The 17,972-nt window shown below is 50.6% G+C and overlaps 1 protein-coding gene across 2 annotated transcripts in view; it reads left to right on the top strand.

Annotated features, from left to right (window-relative positions):
* The window catches only part of ATRX (ATRX chromatin remodeler), a 1,501,634-nt gene that overhangs the window by 1,040,108 nt on the left and 443,554 nt on the right, over positions 1-17,972 (top strand). The window contains exon 26 of one of the 2 annotated variants that reach the window (XM_085608236.1): positions 17,683-17,836. In XM_085608236.1, coding sequence (XP_085464362.1) covers positions 17,683-17,836 — 154 coding nt within the window. The remainder of the gene's footprint in view (positions 1-17,682; positions 17,837-17,972) is intronic. The other variant, XM_085608237.1, reaches the window with a different exon arrangement.

Raw genomic sequence — 17,972 nt, forward strand, 5'->3', positions numbered from 1 at the left:
CTTCACCCATTCTTCCAACAGTGGGGGCATCCTCAGATAGACCTCTTCGCCACCCACGAAAACAAAAAATGCCCAAGCTTCGCCGCCAGATACCCACACCCATTGTCCAAGGGCAATGCGATATGGATGAACTGGTCAGGCAGATTTGCATACGCCTTTCCACCTCTCCCACTAATTCCATTAGTGGTCAGGAAGCTACAACAGCACTCCCTCACACTCATTCTGGTAGCTCCGACGTGGGCCAGGCAGCCGTGGTACACCACGCTACTACAACTGTCAGTGGTACCACATCAAAAATTGCATCTATCCCCATGCCTCCTAACCCAGAACCATGGAGAAATCAGGCACCCGGACCCAGCTCAGCTCAACCTGGCGATCTGGCTCCTGAAATCCTAGAATTCGGATACCTTAACCTTCCCCCTGATTGCATGAACATCATCATGGAAGCCAGACGTCCTACCACTAGAGCATGCTATGCCGCAAAGTGGAAAAGATTTGTAATTTACTGCCGTAACAATACAATCAACCCTCTAGATGCATCCATACAGCACATAATATGCTATCTGCTCCATCTTCACAGGTGTAACCTGGCATATTCATCCATACGCCTACACCTAGCAGCGATCGCTGCCTATCTACAAAACAGACAGCATTTATCACTCTTCAGAGTGCCCGCTATTAAAGCCTTCATGGAAGGCCTTAAACGAGTAATTCCTCCCAGGGCACCACCTTCCCCTGTATGGAATCTAAATTTGGTTCTTACACGTCTAATGGGTCCGCCCTTCGAACCAATGCACAAATGTGAGCTACAGTTTCTCACCTGGAAAACAGCTTTCCTTGTAGCTATCACTTCCCTTAGAAGGGTTGGTGAAATACAAGCGTTCACCATACAAGAACCCTACATACAAATGCATCACAGCAAGGTCATACTTCGCACAAATCCGAAGTTTCTGCCCAAAGTCATTTCCCCCTTCCACCTCAATCAATCAGTGGAATTACCTGTCTTCTTTTCGCAACCCCAATCTGTTGCAGAAAGGGCCTTACACACGCTTGATGTAAAAAGGGCGTTACTATACTACATACAAAGAACGCAACCCTTCAGGAAGACTAAACAATTGTTCGTTTCCTTCTCTCCACCACATAAAGGCAACCCCATTTCAAAATCAGGGATAGCTAGGTGGATTGTAAAATGCATACAAATTTGCTATCAAAAGGCAAAGAGAACATTATCTGTTCCCCCGAAAGCCCACTCTACAAGAAAGTTAGGGGCTTCTATGGCTTTTCTAGGGAATATACCCTTAGATGACATCTGCAAAGCAGCCACATGGTCTACACCGCACACCTTCACAAAACACTACTGTGTAGATGTGCATTCCAAGCAGCAAGCTAGGGTGGGCCAGGCTGTACTAAAGACGCTTTTTCAAACAGCTGCAACGGATACCGGTGGTCGCCGCTAGGGTTGGGTACTGCTATATAATCTATGCTAAGTGTACAATCTGCAGCTCATATGCCTCGAACGGAATATGCTACTTACCAGTATGCATCTGTTCTTGGCATGTAGAGCTGCAGAGTTGTACACGCCCACCCGCCTCCCCGGCTACCTGTATCCGTTCCAGTACATCTTATTTAGATACAACACATGGGTTTCTCACTGTTATTACTACGCTCCATCATTTCCCTGTTGGCGAAAAACAATCTGAGGATGGAGCCGAAGCCCATGCGCAGTACGGACCGAAGGAGGAGTCACCAAACTCGTGACTTCCAAAGACTGTCCAAGAAGAAAAACAAACTGCAAACATCCGGGCCCAACACCAGATGGCGATCTATGCTAAGTGTACAACTCTGCAGCTCTACATGCCAAGAACAGATGCATACTGGTAAGTAGCATATTCCTTTCTCCCATAGGAAACCATTGACTGTTTTCCTGTGAAATTTTTTCCAAGTGTTGATTTTTGCAAACTACAAATATTCTTTAAAAATCGTACCAACTGTGAAAACGTAATTACTTACCTGTTTTAGATAGATGTCCCAGTACTGAGTCTAGGAGCCCAGCACTGGATTACAAAAGTAACAAGGACATGCTTTACCCGTAACTTGAATTTTCCATAGAATAACATTGCCTGGTTTTTGGCTGAAAAAGTTTCTAAGTGTCGATTTTGCAAACTTACAAATATTCGTTAAAATCACCTGTATAACCTAAACGCATTCTCTCAACTGCTTACAAGTGGTACACTACTGCTGGATCCAGGATCCAACACTGAGCTAGAAGAAGTAACAATAACCCCACTTACCGGCTAAGTGAATTTCCTCCCATAGGATAACATTGGTGATTTCTTTAGAAAACGTTTGTGTCCGCTTTGAAATACCAAAATATTGCTTAAAAATCACAATAGTAACTAAATCGTATTTACTCACCTGTTTCGAGGAACTGTCCCAGGACTGAATCTAGGATCCAGTCCTGGAGTTAGAAAAGTAATCCTAAAAGTAATCAATTGCATTTAACGTGAAATTCCCATTGAGCTCAATGTATTATTGTGTTTGAAATTGTGTTGCCTATTGCAACAAACTGTAACTATTGCATTCAAAAGTCAATTGCCTATTGCAAAGTATTTAACTAAAGTATCTCATTCTGAGAAAGTATATTTTGATGCCTATTGTTGGTTCTAAAATAAAACCATATATTTTTATATACAAACCATTGGCCTAGAGTTCAGTTCTTGAGTGTGTGAGACCATTTGCTGACTGAGTGTGTACAACAAATGATTTACACTGTCCTCTGATACTGCCTTACTGCTTGACCAAGCTACCACTTTAGAGAGTAAGGTTATATCTAACTTTAGCCTCTGCCAAACCTCTGGGGACTGTGGACTCTGTACACACTGTACCTATTTGGGATCAGTATATACAGAGCCACTTTCCTACAATTCTACATTAAGGAATCTGCGGCTAGTAGTCTCTATCAGATGTACTAGTTACTTACCTTCAGTAACGATGTATCTGGTAGAGACGATACTAGCCGCAGATTCCTTCATGACCCGCCCTTCCTCCCCATTCTGCGAGGATCCTCAGCTTGGTTTTCTGCGCTCGCCTCTCTCTGCGTGGCTTGTCTTCTGTGGGGGTTCTTTTTCATTTTCTGCCCATCGGGCTTCCCTCCGGCTGGGTTCTCTCCAGTGTGGGGGCTTGCTTTTGCTCTTTTTCCCTTTATTACAATTTCTGATCCCCTTGCGGTCTTCTACGCGGGGGGTTCTTTTGCCTGTCCTTGGCCTCCTGCTCCTTTGAGAGGCTCTGGCCTTTCTTGACTGTGTTGTCTGGGGGTGGATTGCTGTTGCTCCTCTGTTCGGCTTGTGGCAAAGGTAAGTAACTTGTACTTCTATTAATCTTGTTGGTTGGCTTCTACCACAGTTGTCATGCTAACATGGATAATTTTATTCCATGCTTTAAAAAAAATATTTTTTAGAATGTCTTGTGACTTTAATCATCTGTGGTTCTTCCACAAGTTTTTTACACTATAAACTTGTATTGCTCACCTTCATTATTATAGAGGTCTGGCCTTTTAATCTGGTTCTAGACCAGATCTGCTCTTGTTGGAGGCTTTTAGTGGTCTCAGTTCGCAGACCCACCTACGGGAATTTGATGCTTTGGTATTTGATTCTAAAGTAAGGAATCTGCTGTTGGATGTCTCTAGCTGCTGCTCTGGCTTGGGTGTTCTATTGCTGGTCGTCTTCAGACTACTACTTTGACACCTTTCCTCACCTTCACCAGGCACTACTGTATTGATCCGCAGGTCCAAAGCCGGGGCCATTTTGCCTGCTCCGGTCTGTCACACTTTATGGTGCAAAGTCCAGTCCTCAGACTCAGTCTTCTGCTTCGGTATCTACTGAAAAGGTGGTAAATCTGCAGTTGGAATTAGCTTGGTCTGTGGAGTGGACTTTTGATTGGCTAAAAGGTCCCATTTTAGATTCATCGCACAGGCCATCTTCCAAATTTGTCAGTGGCTCTATGTCTCAAGGAGTGAAGCTTGCCTTTGTAAACTAACGTTAGTGGTCATGGGTGGTGCCTGTATGCTGATGTGACGACATGTTTCCTGCGGCATCATGGCAGTCGGGTTTTACTGAGCTCCAGTTGCATCAATTGGAGTTGTTCAATGTTGGTGTCCTGAGCCCACAGTTCTGCTTGACGCCAACCTGGATAACTAAGCATTTCTCTACAGCATTTGACTCTCTTGGTAGCAAGACAGAGCAGTACAAAACTTACTCAAGGAGGTGAGGTGCGCTTGATATTCAGGATATATTTTACACTGTAATAACAGCCAATAAGATCAATGTCCAGTCAGTGCTTAACTTTATGAAAAGAACACGCATAAACACACACAAGACAGATATACTACACATAAAATTAAGATGCACGGTGAAAACCAGAAGTCTCTATAACCCTCTGGCTCAGAGTTCCTGCTCCCAAACAGTATTCTAGTACCTAGACGTCAAGCACTATAAAAACACAGTCAACATTTCATTATACAAACCATGTTGCAGAGGGTTATCCTTCAAAGCTAGAGTAGTGGTATCAATACTTGGATTGTAATTAAATGTTTTCAGCAATTGGAATAAAGTCATATGTTCTTCGTTTCACCCAGTCTCCCATCACTCAAGGAAATAGGTGTGCCCACTATTCCTTGGCGAGGACACCACTGTGGTGATGTCAAGATTCTTGTTAGGTATGCTTGTTTTCTTGGCACAGTTACAGGAATCTCCCTAGTCCAGTAGCTACTGGGATAGCTGCAGGAGGGTATTGGCAGGCCAGGGTTCCAGTCCACCCTGACACCCTAGAATGACACAAAAAGGTAAGTGCCTGAACTACATGGCCCATTGTGCACAGTCTAGTATTTTCTAATAGCAGGGCACCCATGTTGACAGTGCTGCTTGCTACTAATGCAGGACAAACATGGACAAACCGAGAGACTATGCAAGTCCCTCGGGCAGGGGCCAATCATATAGATAGTAAGTTCTCCAACAGGCTACTGAATGAAATGGTACCTGAAAGCACCCACAGGCTCTCACACCACAGAGGAGGGGTCTTGGCAAAGCACCCTCACCTTCAATGACGTTATGGAGTTTCCTCCGTCTCCCTCAGTATTGATGTGCACCGAGTTTCCTCATCTTGAGCAGCTGTCTGCAGTCTCCTTGTGTTCCAAAGCCAATTAACTCCACAAGCCTCACAGATACAGCACGTTATCTGCTGGTATGCCGCCTAATGAGCGATCGCACAACTCCTACATCAGACTGGCAAACTCCTTTCACCGGTAATCCGTCACAGAGACACCTTCTCAAGTTCAACCCTTTTCCTGGGTCTGAAAGGATACTCTTGAATCTCAGATTCCTCATCAACCCATTGTGGGTGCCATAATCCGTCCATATGAAAAGGGCTCCCTCTTAGTCTCTGTCCTTGCCCAGCTTATCGATCGATGTTATCCTAAGGGAGGAAAAACAAGATCTGGCATACAGGTAGAGTACAGCAACTTATGAGACCAATCTCATGGACTTAAGGTGAATATGGGGCAAGGTCCAAGGCAGCACCAGCGACACTGGGGCGGCGGGGTGTACTGGTGCAATACATTGTTGGGTGCCCAATGTTAGTCTATGGGGATTTGTCTGCATGAAGGGAGGCTGCAGGTTTCTACTGGCAGGCGAGTTGGGCTGAACAAGCAAGGGGCTCAGGCCTCACGATGCTCTGGACGTGGGAACCCTTTGATTCACTTCTCCATGGGCGACAGGAGCAGAGGTGTCCTTAGGTGGTGTTTTTGTCACTGGGAGCGGTCACAGTAGATGAGGTCTGCAAACAGAGACTACAGGTGGCATTGAGAAGTGCATAGTGGGGAAACCCAATGTGTGCTTTGAGTCTGGAGAGTTTAGAGACCACGTTACCACTGTTGGCCCACTTCAGCTCAGGCTAGGCAGCTTGTGTGCAGTGGTGCTTTCCGGCGCCAGGTTTTCGCGGTCTTGGAGCCTCACAGCTTTTTCTTGGTACCTGCAAGGTGCAGCACTGGAGTTTATAGTTCTTGGGCTAAGTGTTGGCAGTTCTCTCAAGTTTTGGGGACATAGCAGCTGCAGGACATGTCGTCTTTTGGCACAATTGTCAAAGTCAACAGACAGACCGGCATGGTTTGCTCCAAGTCAATGAGCTATTTATCCCTGAGGTCACTACGCCCCCTATATTACCACTTCCGGTGGGGAGTGTGCATAACCCTGCTACAGAGTTCCTAAGTTTGCCATCACCAAGATGGCAGACTCTGAAATGTAGTCTTCACTTCAAGTAGCCCACCTGAGGGGTGGAACTAGACTGAAGGTGAACAGGCCTATCTGACTACTAATTTTCTCGCCTTGTACTGGTGCCAAATGGGCCCTGGTCAGGGGGGGGGGGTTGGCATCCTCTCCTGTGAGGGAAGCCAGTTTTGCATACCAGATGCAAAGGGCTCTTTGAAGCTCCCTGCTTTGGAATGCTAATTCACAGGCCCTCTGTGAGGGAGGGTAAACACCCTCTGCCACAGCATGCTTTGTTTTGACCTCCTGAGTGCAAAGACCCTCACCATTGTGGGTCAGAAACTAGTCTGAGGGCAGGCTAGCTAAGACCAGTCAGCTAGTAAATTAGTAAATGGTAGATTTTCAGGGAGCACCTCTTAGGTGCTCTCTGGGTGCATGTATTAATAAATCAGAAACTGGAATCAGTGTGAGCTATATTCAAGTTGGGTTATACCAAATCTCTCTGGTTACAGTAAGGCCTTCGTGTAGCTGGGAAACTCGTCATCACCTCTGTCCAGCACATGTACTTAAAGTGGCTTCCCTGATCACTTTTACTGGCAGCAATAGAACTGACAAGCACAGGGGCATATCTTCGTCTACACATAGTATAGTGCACCCTGCCTTAGGGCTATGAGGCCTGCTGTAGGGGTGACTTACCTATACCTCATACAGTGTATGTGGGCATTGCACAGAGATTTGTGCCATGTCGTGTTTTCCCTTTTGTCTGCACTAAGACACGCAGCCTGCTGTGGCAGTCTGTGTTTGGTGAGGGGTACTTTAGGGTAGCACAATTTGTGCTGCAGCCATTATGGACCCTCTTTAGCCTCCTTGCCCTCGGTACCAAGGGTGCCATTTACTAGGGAATTACAAGGAGTGTTAAAGGTTTTGCCAGGTGGGGAAACAATTGTACAGTTTTGGGAAAGAACACTGGCGCTGGGGACTTGGTTAGAAGGAACCCAGTGTACTTACAGTAAAAATCACATCAAATAACAAGCCATAAGTGGGGGTGACCATGTCAAAAAGGGGTGCTTTCCTACACCATCCGAATGGGCTCCTCCCAGCAGATGGAGTCTTAGCTAAATACAGATAAGTGCTAGTGCCTACCTCAACCCACCAGGGAGCGACATGGGGAACGGGAATGTCCAGCAGAACAGACAAGCTCAGGTCACACTAAATACAATGGCTCACCATTCTCATCCAGTGAACCACTGACTTTCAATACAGACTCTTACATGACAGAATAAAAAAGAACCCAGATAAGAGACTGAACAGACCTTACCAGAAGAGGGAGCTAGTAGGCAGTCCCTCCTAATGGGAACACAGTTACAGGTACTCCTGAGTATAGATTATTGATACCACCATTGTCAGTCTACCACAGCCTGGGTAAACTGGGCAGTATCCACTCTCTTTAAAAGATGTTTGCACCTTGCATGCCCTCTGGACCCGATAGACAAGCTCTAAGGCCTCATCCTTGTAAAGAGGAAGACCCTCCATGGACATGCAGGTAGATTTCAAGAAAGCCCACAGTGCTTTATAGTGCTTTGCCAGGAGATCAGCATAGAACAGGGAAGCATCCTCTCGAGTCATGCAGAAGACTTCCCGCCCCAACAGCGGGCCTGCATCATAACTTCTGGAGTTGGATGAGGATGCTCTAGACTCGCATAGCACTACTTACTAGCGTGCTGGAGCAGTTGGAAGAAAGGGGTCTGTATCTAGTCTGGCACCTGAGGGAATTAAAAAAGGTGAGAAATTTGCAAGTAGAGTATCCACCAAGCATTACTAAAGGTAAGTAACTTGTTCTTCTCTAGTATTTCCAACGTTGATAGCTTTACATGCCACCCGTCCTGGTGAGTGAGCTAGTGCATATAGTTTATTCTTGGTTTTGCTGATTTTTGTTAGGTGTATCTGAAAGAAACAAGTTAGTTATAGATTCCTTACATTAGAATTACCCCCAGGCATCAGAGTGGATCTGGAAAGTTTTTTCTTCAGTAGTACCTCTGCGTGTCGGAAGATGGCATCGGTCGGCTCCGTGTCCGCCGGGATGATGTCGCGGTAGCTACTTAGACGCCGCCCTCACGCGCTGACGTCAGTTCTTTTGTTTTTTTGCGGCAGCCAGCACAGATCTGGAGAGAGCGGTAACTCCAGTAACTTTGTAATTGACTTTTTTGAGCGACTTCTGTTGACGCCCTTTTTTGAGTCTATGACTCCTGGTGCACGAGGGATGCCCGGTTTCAAGGTCTGCAATTCCTGTCCCTGACTGATGTCATTTACGGATCCGCACCATGTGTTTCTCTTTTGCCTGGAGCGCGACCACGACCCCAAGTCGTGCTCTGACTGGTGGTCGATGGCGCCGAAGGCTTTTGCGGGAGCGGTCCCGAAAGTGCTTGAGCGCGGGCTGTCGGCTCTGCGCTGTTCGAGGTCCTGGTCGCGATGGAGGTCGAGGGACTGGGCACGGAGCCATCACCACTCGTCCACGTCATTGAAGTCTTCACACTGGGGGTCGGGTAAGTCGAAGCACAAAAAGAAGTCCAAGAAGCATCTTCGCTCTTCGACTTCTCCCCGTGGGTCGGCTGACGCTACCAGGGATGCAGGCGGTGCCCCTCCCGCGGCACAGCGCCTGGAGCCCGGAGAGTCTACTCCGGGCTTCCCTCCCTTCCCGGGACCCGGAGCGACTCCCGCTCAACTTCGTAAGTTTTACGAGGCGATGCCTGTCATCTTTGGGCGGGCCGAACCCGCCAGCGCACCTTCGGGCCCGAAGACTTGATTGGGGGCCTAGGCCTTCTCTGCCGTTGGCTCCAGCCACGCCGCCGCAGGCCCCCTTGGATCTAGGCGCTGCAACCGATGCCGGTTGTGTCCCCAGATCCGGCGCCGAGTGTGATTTTTGTGCCCTGTCCACTCCTGGGGTCACTTTTCGGCCAAATTGGCAGGATGATGAGGAGGTCTAGGAGCGGTCAGGTGACCCTTTAACTGATCAGATGGATTCTGAGCAGGACTGGGAGAGGAACTGGGGGATGCCAGTGGTCTTGACACATCCCCTGACCTTGGCATGTTGTCTCCTCCTACTGTGGCTATGGAGGAGGGAGCGTCATACGCAGTGGTGTTGCATAGGCGGCTGAGGCCCTCAACCTCGAGCTTCCTATTGTGGCCGTCAGGACTAACCTCCTGACAGGTGCTTTAGCCGGCAGCGAGCTCTTCGGAGCCCCTGCTGCTGTTTAATGAAGCCCTTACCAACGTCCTTTTGGGCACGTGGTACAGGCCCAACACAGGGGCGCCCGTGGATAGGATGATTGCCCGACGTCACTGCCCTGCTCCGGGCGACCCCACTTTACTCTCCCAACACCCCACCCTGGAGAGCTTGGTGGTCCAAGCCTCCACTTCCAAGAGCGCATTTTGTACCGCTACACCGGAAAGGGAATCCAAGAAGCTGGACCATCTTGGGAAGAAAATGTTCTCTTCCGCCAGCTTGGGACTGCGGTCGGTGAACACCGCATGTCTATTGGGTCATTATTCCCACTCTGTGTGGGATACGGTTGCGCAGGTGTTGCCTCAGTGTCCGGAGGAGGCCCGGACAGTGCTTTCCCAGACTTTCGCCCGGATGAATTGTGCGTAGAGGATTCTGGGGGCTCATATGCTAATTAGCATTTCCTGGATTGTTGGTACAATGGACGCGCCACTCCATAAATTTGAATTCCCTCGGGGCAAATATAAGGACTCTGCAGGCGAGAGAGCGAGGTGGTTATCGTTCCCTCAGGGCAGGTGATGTTTTGTTACGTTAGGAAGGCTTGCTCTAGTCTCTGCCAGCGAAGCATGTATAAAGGATCGGAAAGTAAGCACCTTAAAGCTCCTCTCAAACTTTGGGCATCTTACAGCCGCTCTGAAGAGAAAATAAGTATGTGACAAACCATCAAGATGCAGCCCAGACTGTCCAAGGTTCACCGTGAGCGGACTACGGGTGTACGACCTCTCTCCCTAATAAATTGAAGGTAGGGCACGAATGCTTCATGGGAGGGGGAAAGAACAGTTAAGACAGACTAAAACAAATACATCCACTGAATAGAAAGCAACAAAACGCCAATGGAAAGCAATGGGCACAGCTGCTTTCTAGATCAGCTATCGACATGTCCCCAATAAACCTTTGGAAACCAGACAGCTGCACTATAAATAAAAGAACTTGGCGAGCCAGTGAGCTTGGAGCAGTACATTGGCAGCTCATCTGCACAGATCAGGGGTTCCAGTCTTCCCCTATCTCGACGACTGGCTGTTGAAGGCGGGCTCGCCCCAGGCAGTAGTCTCCCACCTCCAGACTACGGCCGACCTATTGCATTCGCTGGGGTTCTCCATCAATGTGCCAAAGTCACACCTGATTTCCTCTCAGAAGCTCCTCTTCATCGGAGCGGTTCTGGACACGACGCTGTTTTGGGTTTATCCTCCCGAACAGCGAGTCTGGGATATTCGGGCTATGATTCAGATCTTACAGCCTCTATCCCGGATTTCGGTCAGGATGACCCTGAGGCTACTGGGCCTCATGGCCTCCTGCATCCTACTGGTCGATCATGCCAGGTGACCTATGCAGGCTCTGCAGTGGGAACCGAAGTTCCAGTCGGCGCAGCATCTGAGGAATCTGTCCGATTACGTCCAGATGTCGGAGGGCACTGCTCAAGAGTTGCAGTGGTGGCTCACGAACCAGGATTGGGTCAACGGCAGATACCTCTCCATTCCCCAACCAGAGCACACGGTGGTGACGGAGGCGTCCCTTCTGGGATGGGGCGGCCACAAGAGAGAGGCGGAGATCAGAGGCCTCTGGTCTCCGGCGGAGTGCAGGCTCCACGTCAACCTTGTGGAGCTTCAGGTGATTCCTCTTGCACTCAAGGCATTCCTTCCCTCTGTCAGGGGAAGAGTAGTGCAGGTGTTACCAGACAACCCCAGTGCCATGTGGTAATGCAATAAACAGGGCGGGGTGGGGTCGTGGACCCTATGTCAGGAGGCCCTCCGCCTCTGGACATGGCTGGAACATCAGGGCATATTCCTGCTGGTTCAACACCTGGCAGGTTCCCTGAACGCCAGGGCCGACGAACTCAGCCGCAGGTGCATGATGGTTCACGAATGGCGCCTTCACTCGGAGGTGGTGCAAGGTCTTTTTCAACAGTGGGGAGAGCCTATTCACCAGCGAAGAAAATGGGCAATGTCAGCAATTCTGCACGTTGGAATTTCCAAGGCAGCACTCGCTAGGTGATACTTTTCGTCGCGAGTGAGTTGCGGTCTGTTTTACGCCTTTCCACCTATATCACTTCTGCCCAGGGCGCTGAAGATGATCATGCGCATCTGATAGAGACTACTAGCCGCAGATTCCTTAACATAGAATTATCCCCAGGCGGGAGACTGGATCTGGAAAACATTTGCCACAGCATCTCTGTGCGCTGGGGGCGGCAGCACGCGACTTTGCCCTGACGCTGTCCGCGGACGTGACGTTCGCGAGGTCACACAAGTCTCACCCCGGCGCGCTGACGTCAGTTTCCTTCTTTTCCGCGTGCAACGCGGATCCGGAGTGAGTTCTCTTGGCCTGTTTTCAGGCCTCTTTTAACGCCTTTGCGTTGGGAACAGTGTGCGATGCCTTTGGGTTTCAAGACATGTGCTTCTTGTACTCATCAGATGTCGGCGACAGACCCTCACCCTATCTGTATGTGGTGTTTGGGCGAGCACCATGCTTGTCAGCATCTCAAGCCGAAGTCCCGGCGGGAGCGCTTGATGAAATTGCTTTCGGCCTGCTTGTCCAGATCGGTCTCGTCACAGCGTCCGTCCCCTACCTCGGAAGGGTCCAGAAGCCGCCGATTCCGACTGCGGCGGTGTCCTTCACTGAGGACCCATGGGCGTCGCTCGCCTGCCGGTGAGTCCTGCAGCTTACCACGAGACCCTGTCCTCAGTCTGCAGAGGTTGCAGGTTCCTCTCGGGACGTGCGCCCTTGCCCGTTGCCACCCTATCTGCTGTTTTCTGGCATTGGGGCGACAAGGGCTCAAATGAAGGCCTACGCTGCGGCTCTGCAGGCTTCTTTGGCCCCCCTCCTCTCCCTGCGACGTCCGCGGGTCCCTCGCCAGGCACGGGGCCTTCTGTGGACTTGCCAGCAGCTTTGTCCTCGGCGCCGACGAGTTCGGCTTCAGGTGTTGGAGGAGTGGTGTCGTCGAGGTGCGGCCCACCGGGGTTCCCCTCTTCCACCCATGGTGTCCCTGCCTCGCCACAAAATCCTGCGGGGTTCCCTGTGGTGTCGCAGGAGGTCGCCGGGGCGGACGGCTCGTCCCCAAGTCCCCCTCGGTCCTCTGGGCAGGCAGCTGTCTTACCGGAGGTCGAGCCAGTGCCTTTCCGGCTCCGACGGCTTTCCTCCTCGGCCCTGGCGGCGCCGCGGGTGGAGGCCAGGACCCGGGGTGCCTCCCCGAGGCCCTCTCAGTCATCTGTGCAGGCGGCTGCCTCGTTGGAGGTTGAGCCGGCGCCTTTTCAGCGCCGTTCATTGGCCGCTTCGGCTCCGACCCCGCCCCTTTCTCCTATGAGGCGCGTGGTAGTGGAGGTCGACTCGGCACCCCTGGTGGACACTTCGGCGCCGATCGAGGACACACCGGTGCCCGTGACAGACTCCCCGGCGCCGTCCCGACGTTGGATCGTCGACTCTTCTCCGGATGTCCCTTCCTCTACGGAGGATTGTCGTCTCCTTGTCTCCTCTTCACCGGAGACTGGACGCAGAATCGTTGCCTTTTCCCCAGCGGCTTCCAGGGCGAGTTCTACGCTGTCTCCACGTCCACGGGCCCCGGACCTGCTCTTGCGCACCTTGCAGGTGATTAACCCTGCCAGCTTCTCCGCCTTCTCCGGAGGCCCCTCACTCGTCCATGGGTCTTCCATCCTACATGAGCGGGACGTTTCTTCCTCTAGCAGGGCATGGGGACGGGCGGCTTACTTTGCAGCCTTCACCCACGGAAGAGTTGCTCTCTCCCCCACGATGTCCTACGGAGGTGAGTGTGGCCTTTGTCCGGGCCATCTCCACGGCCGCAGGCATTTTGCAAATGGGCAACCCGGTCGCTCCGATCCCAACGGACCACTTGTTGGAGGTTCTCCACCAGGGCTCTGGTGGAGGGGAGCCGCTGATTCCATTTGAAGCTTCGCTCCAAAACTCTTCTGGGGGCCTGGGGGCGTCTTGCTACGGGGGATCCGGTACCTCAGCCGCTCCTCCACCGCCACCGTCCAGCCCCGCAAGATCCAGCCTTCCTTTTTTCCCACCCATCTGCCCAGAGCCCTGTCCTGCAGACTGCTTTTCCTTCCTTGCCTTCACTGTTGCTCCCTCCATCACGGTGGTTGGACTCCTGGGGGCGTAACATCTTAGCTTCCACTAGTGCTGCTCTGCGCGCGCTCAACACACTTTGTGTGTTGGCCAGGGCTATCTCCGACCTATGGGATTCCGCGGCGTCCCTTCTGTCTCGCACCTCTCACGACGGTGCCCGCGCTGATCTGCGGCGCCATGTGCTGGATGGTCGGGAGTTAGCTGCGTTTATTCTCCGTTCGATGTCTCTGATTCTCTCTCCCGCGCTATGTCGAGTTCTGTGTCCCTCTGCCGCCATGCTTGGTTGCAGGATAGCGTCTTTCCGGAGAATATTCGGGAGCGTCATGTTGACCTGCCCTTTGATGGGATTCTTTTATTTAACACCCACGCGGACTCCGCTATTCAACGACTCCTTGCGGGGCCCCCGTCCTCCTCCCCCTCCGTAAGCTTTGGTTTGTCGGTCCTCAGGTGTCTTGAGGGAGGTGTTCATACCACCTTTCTATTTGGGCCTAGTGTTTCGGTTGTCCCGTCTGTCTGCTGTGTGTGGCTTGGAATGCCTTCAGGGTCCTTACGTTGGCCCCTCTGTACTGTTGGCTGCTGGTACAGCTCTTCAACTTTTGTGGTGTGTGATTTTTGACTGTTAGTGAACCCGCATAGGTCCTCAGGTTGGACTGTATGTGTATTTTTTGGCTGATTGGTAAGCCGCCTTTGGTGCTACCTACAGGTCTTTTATGTTCTTGACCTCTGCTGCGGGTTTCCCTAATAGGTGTTTCCCCTGTTTTGTTTGGCGACGTGTCATACCCTAGGTGGGGTACTTGTAGGCTATCGTATAGCTCTGTCCTAAGCTGGGCGGGTGTGGATACCTTCTCGGGTCCCTCACGTTTCCTGGTGTCACTGTATACCGCTTGGTGTGGTCTCTTTTCTTCTTTTGCCTTAGCGCAGCTTGCGCTGCTCCAGGTTCTGTCCTGCTAAGTATTCGATGGTGTTTCTATCGATCTTCTCCAGGGCTTGCCTGTCGTGCATTTGCCCTTGTTCCTGCGGGATGTCTACTTCTGTGCATTTGGCCTTCCTCTTCAGCCTCTGGGTTGCCAGACCGACTTTTGTCATGCTATCTGCGGCGTCGTGTCTTGGTGTTTCCACCTTGTTATCCGACATTTCAGCCTGGTCCTTTGCCTTGTGTTCCAGCAGGGCTAGAATATTCCTGGTGTTCTCCTGTGTTCTGGTTAACGGCTTTAGGTCTGTACTCCATATTTCTCGCTTTCCGGGGGTCGCTTCGGCTCTCTGCCCCTCTCCCCTCCCGGCTGCTTCTCGGGGGGAGGTGGGGTTCTTCTTCTCCTCTTTATCTTCTGGCTGGTCCCACTTCTCTTCGTGGACCGGGAGGTGCCACTGGGGCGGTCCTGCTCTGGGGCTTGTTCCGGGATTCACTTGCCTCTGTCTTCGTCTTGCGCTCGGCTCGTTCTGGGCACACTGCTTCATAGTATTTGTCAGCTGCCTGCTGCGCACGACTGGTAGTTATAGTCCACCTCAGTGGCCTCGGCGTGTGCCCGTTTGCTCCCGTCCCTTGCTTTGTTGGAGCTTTGTGCGACTGTGTCTTCCTTCTCACGTATGGACCTATCGGCTGTGGGCCCGTTCCTGCATTGTCCCCTGCCTCGGGGCTGCTACCCGTTCGGCTGTCCCCTTCGCTGTGTGTGTGTTCTCCTGAAGCGGACTCTGACTCCGTTCCACCTCTTCTCCTTGGATTTTGCGGGTGGTTCTTTCTTCATTTGGTACTCGCTCACTGTTATAGATTGTGGTTGCAGACTTTCTGTCGTCTGCCCTGACTTTTTTCACATGTTTTTCTGTCTCCAGGGAGGATATTGCCTTCACTTTGCAGGGTTGCTTCTCAGAGCGATGCTCTGCTCTTTCCTTTCCTTTGCTTTCAGTACCACGGTGCTGGCACTGTCCCTCATGGTGCTGTTCTTCACCATTCGCTTCTTTCCTTTTTGTTTCACTGCTTTTTTCGCACACTGTTCCCATACTCTCACAGATTTGTTTGCGATGGCTCTGCGTTGTGGCGCGGAAAAGTTCCCCGAGGAAAAAAGACGTCAGCGCGCCGGAGTGGGACTTATGTGACCTCGCTGACGTCACGTCTGCGGACGTCAGGGCGGAGTCACGTGGTGCTGCCCCCGGCGCGCAGAGATGCTGTGGCAAAAAAAAAAAAAAATCCGGATCCAGTCTCGCGCCTAGGGATAATTCTACGTTAAGGAGTCTGCGGCTAGAATCGTCTCTACCAGAAACATCGTTACCGAAAGTAAGTAACTTGTACAACAGGGCCCAAGTCATTCTTGTGGCTCCGGATTGGGCATGAAGAGTCTGGTATCCCAAGCTGCTCAACATGGCCATCGATCCTCCGATTAGACTGCCTCTTCGGGAGCATCTTCTATCGCACAGCAAGGGACAGTCCTCCACCAGAACCTGTCCAGCCTCCACCTCCTTGCATGGAAATTGAGCAGCGGCAGTTGACGTCTTTTGGCCTGCCTCCCAAAGTTGGCGTTGTATTCTTGGCAGCCAGGCGTCCCTCCGCTAAGACGGTATACGCCTGCCAGTGGCATGGTGCACATCAAAGGCTGTGGATCCCCTTTCTGCCCCTCTTTCTGCAGTTAGCTTACCCCTTCTTTCTTTAGCCCAGCAGGGCTCTGCACTGGGCACTATCAAAGGCTATCTTTCGGCCATCTCCGCCTTCCTTCGGCTTCCCGATCAGCCTTCTCTTCTCTGGTTGTTAATCATTTCTTGAAAGGCATAACTCCTCTTTTTCCTCCTATTCCCTTTGCTATGCCTCACTGGGATTTGAATCTCGTTTTAACCTATTTAATGTGCTCTTCCTTTGAGTCGCTTCACAACTGTCCTTTGAGACTCTGAACTCTTAAGACTGCATTCCTGTGGCCATCACTTCTGCCAGAAGAGTGAGTGAGCTCCAGGCTCTTTCCTCCAAACCTCCTTTCCTGTCTGTTCATCCGGACAAGGTAGTTCTCAGGACCCGCACCATCCTTCCTTCCACTGCCTTTCACATTGGGCAGACCATCACTTTGCCAACCTTCTTTCCGCATCCTTGGAAAGAGGAAGAAAGGCTCCACGGTCTAGACCCAAAGCGTGCGCTTTCTTTCTATCTGGATCGCACAAATCAGTTCCGGGTGGATGACCAACTCTTTGTTGGCTACGTGGGCGCCACGAAAGGTTGTGTCGTACACAAGCGAACCATTTCTCAATGGGTCGTTTTGTGTATTAAAGCATGCTATTCTCTGGCTAAAAAGGAGCCTCCAGTGTGGCTACGTGCCCATTCCACCAGGGCGACGGCAGCCACTACTGCCTTGGGAAGAGGAGTTCCGCTACCTGACATCTGTCAGGCAGCTACGTGGGCATCACTGCACACGTTTACGAAACAATACTATTGAGATGGGTTCTTCGGCCGTTCTGTTCTCCAGGACTTTCTGGTGTGATCTTGGTTTGCAGACCCAGCACCGTGGTTGGTATTGCTGGGGTATCTATTCTAAGGTAAGGAATCTATAACTAACGTGTTTCTTTCAGATGAACAAGTTACTTACCTTCGGTAACAATATATCTGTAAGAAACATTAGTTAGTTATAGATTCCTTACCGCCCCACCTATCCTCCCCGTTCTGCGAACTGATGATTTCTGGGGTTAAGGATGTCCTTTCAGGGCCCTAGATTTGTGCACCAGTGGTCAGTGTCTTGTATGGCTCTGTGTTTCTGGCACTGAAAGTCGTGTACAGAACTGACGTCAGACTGCGAGGGCAGCGTCTAAGTAGCTACGCGACGTCATCCTGGTGACCATGATGCCCCCTTCTGACACGCAGAAGTACTGCTGACGAAAAAACTTTCGTGATCCAGTCTGACGCCTGAGGGTAATTCTAAGGTAATGATTCTATAACTAACTAATGTTTCTTACAGATATATCGTTACCGAAGGGGATATGGGAATCTAACACGAGTGCATTATCAGCAGTGAATGATGTACACCCTGCTCACATTGTTTTTATTTTCTTCCATTCATAATTGGCTTAACATAATCGTGTTTATTTTTCTTCCAGCAGCAAAAGCTACTACTTCCACTCCCGAAAGCCCAACAGCAGACTGGTACAAAGAGTTTGTCACTGAAGCAGATGCAGAAGTTCTAGAGCATTCTGGAAAAATGACACTACTTTTTGAAATTCTTCGCATGTCTGAGGAACTTGGTGAAAAAGTGTAAGAGAAATCGAATATTAGAATGACTTAGGACAATTGTAAACAAGTTCAGTTTAATCTCTGCTCATTGAGTGTTTCTTTTAGTGCAATATATTTTTAAAAGGATCTCTTTTTTTATAATTTGAAATTATTTTTT

Source organism: Triturus cristatus, chromosome 5_2 (assembly GCF_964204655.1).
Source record: "Triturus cristatus chromosome 5_2, aTriCri1.1, whole genome shotgun sequence".
NCBI classification, from domain to species: domain Eukaryota; kingdom Metazoa; phylum Chordata; class Amphibia; order Caudata; family Salamandridae; genus Triturus; species Triturus cristatus.